The sequence below is a fragment of the Cyprinodon variegatus genome, unplaced genomic scaffold (genome assembly GCF_000732505.1).
Source record: "Cyprinodon variegatus isolate N-32 unplaced genomic scaffold, C_variegatus-1.0 Scaffold880, whole genome shotgun sequence".
NCBI lineage: Eukaryota > Metazoa > Chordata > Actinopteri > Cyprinodontiformes > Cyprinodontidae > Cyprinodon > Cyprinodon variegatus.
Window position 1 is genome coordinate 315,288 of NW_015151333.1, and position 2,364 is coordinate 317,651.

The window sequence follows — 2,364 nt, forward strand, 5'->3', positions numbered from 1 at the left end:
GAACCGAACGGTTCGGACGGTTTTCATAAATCGTCCCATCCCTACTATATGGGCTTTGGATGGACCAATAACAATTCAATTTGGAAAAGGGGAAGTCAATTCCGAGGAAACAGAAATATGGCAAAAAGGTGGGATGAAGATGGGGAAAGGAAGGTACTTGTATAACATACAAAAATCAATATTAGGTAAACTTATCAAAGAGTCTTAAAGGATTATTGGGAATGGAAGTAAACATATAGGACATTTATTCAGTAAGGAAAGCATTATTTTCTTTTCTTCATAATACAAAACAAACAAAAAAATAAATAAAATGTAGGGGATGTGAGTCTATGTTACCATAAATTCAAATAAGTAGATGTGCAGTCTAACCAATGAGAGAGCTGGCTCATCAACCCTTCAACCATTTATTTATTGGTTCCTCAAAAGATCTTTTAATTTGTGCAGTTTTACGATTGAATTAACTGAGAGGCATAGTTCAATAACATTCCCCAATTTCCATCTATGTATTACTGCACAAATATTCACTCCTTATAACAGTGATTTTAAATTGTTTTTGCTACACCAGTTGTTTAGAAATTTCCCACTTGGTAAAACAAGCTAATGTGTGATTCTTTAGAGGGGTAATAGAATGATTCTATAGGGCAGCAGTCACCAACCTTTTTACAGTTGAGGGCTAATTCAGGGGCACTGAGTCACAGGAAGGGCTACCAATACTGACCTATGAAATGCAAGGGTCAACGTTCACCTAAACTTCATACATTATAAACATATCTTTATCGTTTCTTTAAATTTCTAATTTTCTTTTAGACATTTTCATTTTGAAATCTCTATAAATGCTTAAATGCAATATTAGATAAGATGAGCTGTATTGATCTCATAGTGGAGAAATTCACTCGTCACATATTGGCATAGTAATTAAAGAAGGTGCAAACAAGGATAAAAAAGGTGCATTAGGAATAAACAATATATATACAGTATATCCAGGTATATACAGTATATCAAAATAATAAGGGCTTCGTTTGCATTCGCCCGTTTTATAGTGAAAGTTTAGAATTGTGAGATTTGCAGAGCAAGGACGTGTCGATGGGGTTTGAACTTCTCTGTACATCCATTTCACCCACTGAACTATCGTTATTAATCTATGACAATGTAAACTCGGTGTTGCATTCAATGACCCTATAAGGAAGGAGCAAGATCTATTGTCAAATGTGTGTCTTTGTTTTATGTTTTCTAAATGATAGATGTTGATCTGTACAAAGAAACAACCATGAATACCAGAAGCCAACCTTCAGAACCAAATACGCTGAACCTTGAAACAACAGAGCCTGTGAATAAAAGACCAAAAGAAGAGGATGTTGAATGTGAAATTAGCTGGGAAATAGAACAGCAACAATGGCCAGGGGAAGAAGAAAACTTCATCATCCCAGTTAGAGTAAAAGACGATCCTGAAGAGGAAGCTGGAACAACAACCTGCATGGCTGAGCAGCACGAATCTTCTTCCACCCTCTCAGCGGATAACTACACTAGCGAACAGGAAGATGGTTATTCCTCGGAGGCAGATGATGCTGCTGCACATTCCTCACTGCAAGTCCTAGAAGAAAACACGGAGGACAATTGGGAAAATGCTGAAACTACAAGTACAAATGTAAGTGGAACTAAATTCTGTTTCCTTTGTTGATTTAAATGCTAATTTCTACATTTAAATCAATAAAGGATATGAGATCAAAATCAATTGAGACCAATATTATGAGACTGGTATCAGTGTTTTGTTGATTTCAATGTAGAAATAAATTGAAATTCTTTTGAGTTTAAAAAGCTACCTCATCCTAACTTTAAACTTCCTCCAGATCTTCAATGACATATTTGCTGTTCTATGAGCCCTAATGCAAGCCTGGTTAAAAGCCCTAGAATGAAACGACAGGTTTTCTTCCTGTAGCCGTCTTTGTGTTTACATTTTTTGAAACTGAATAAATATCCCAAAACACTGGTATGCTGCAGAGGTTACATAGGATATGGAACGGTACCTTTTTCTCTTTTGTTTTGGACCTAAGCTTTTGTGGTAGGAAACATTGGTATCTGCTGCATTGTGTTTAATACTAACGAAGGGTATTCTGTTGTTATATCTTTGACTATTAACTAAGTCAACTGTCATCTGCTCCTCAATCTTTGTCTACATATGTTAGTCCTTGTCAAAATGTAAGCCATACAAAACTCCCATGTAGATCTTGAGACACCTTCACACACATATATATTAGGGGTGCACCGATAAATCGGCCGGCCGATCGATCGGCCCCGATTTCCTTAATTTAGGGTGATTGGTGATCGGCCGATATTTACAGATGAAACCGATCTTAACCACCAATC

At 36.5% G+C, this 2,364-nt stretch overlaps 1 protein-coding gene across 1 annotated transcript in view; it reads left to right on the top strand.

Moving 5' to 3' along the window:
- Positions 1-2,364, top strand: part of LOC107099510 — a 7,431-nt gene that overhangs the window by 2,835 nt on the left and 2,232 nt on the right. Inside the window, exon 2 of the mRNA XM_015397659.1 lies at positions 1,242-1,645. Within this exon, the coding sequence (XP_015253145.1) occupies positions 1,242-1,645 (404 nt within the window). The remainder of the gene's footprint in view (positions 1-1,241; positions 1,646-2,364) is intronic.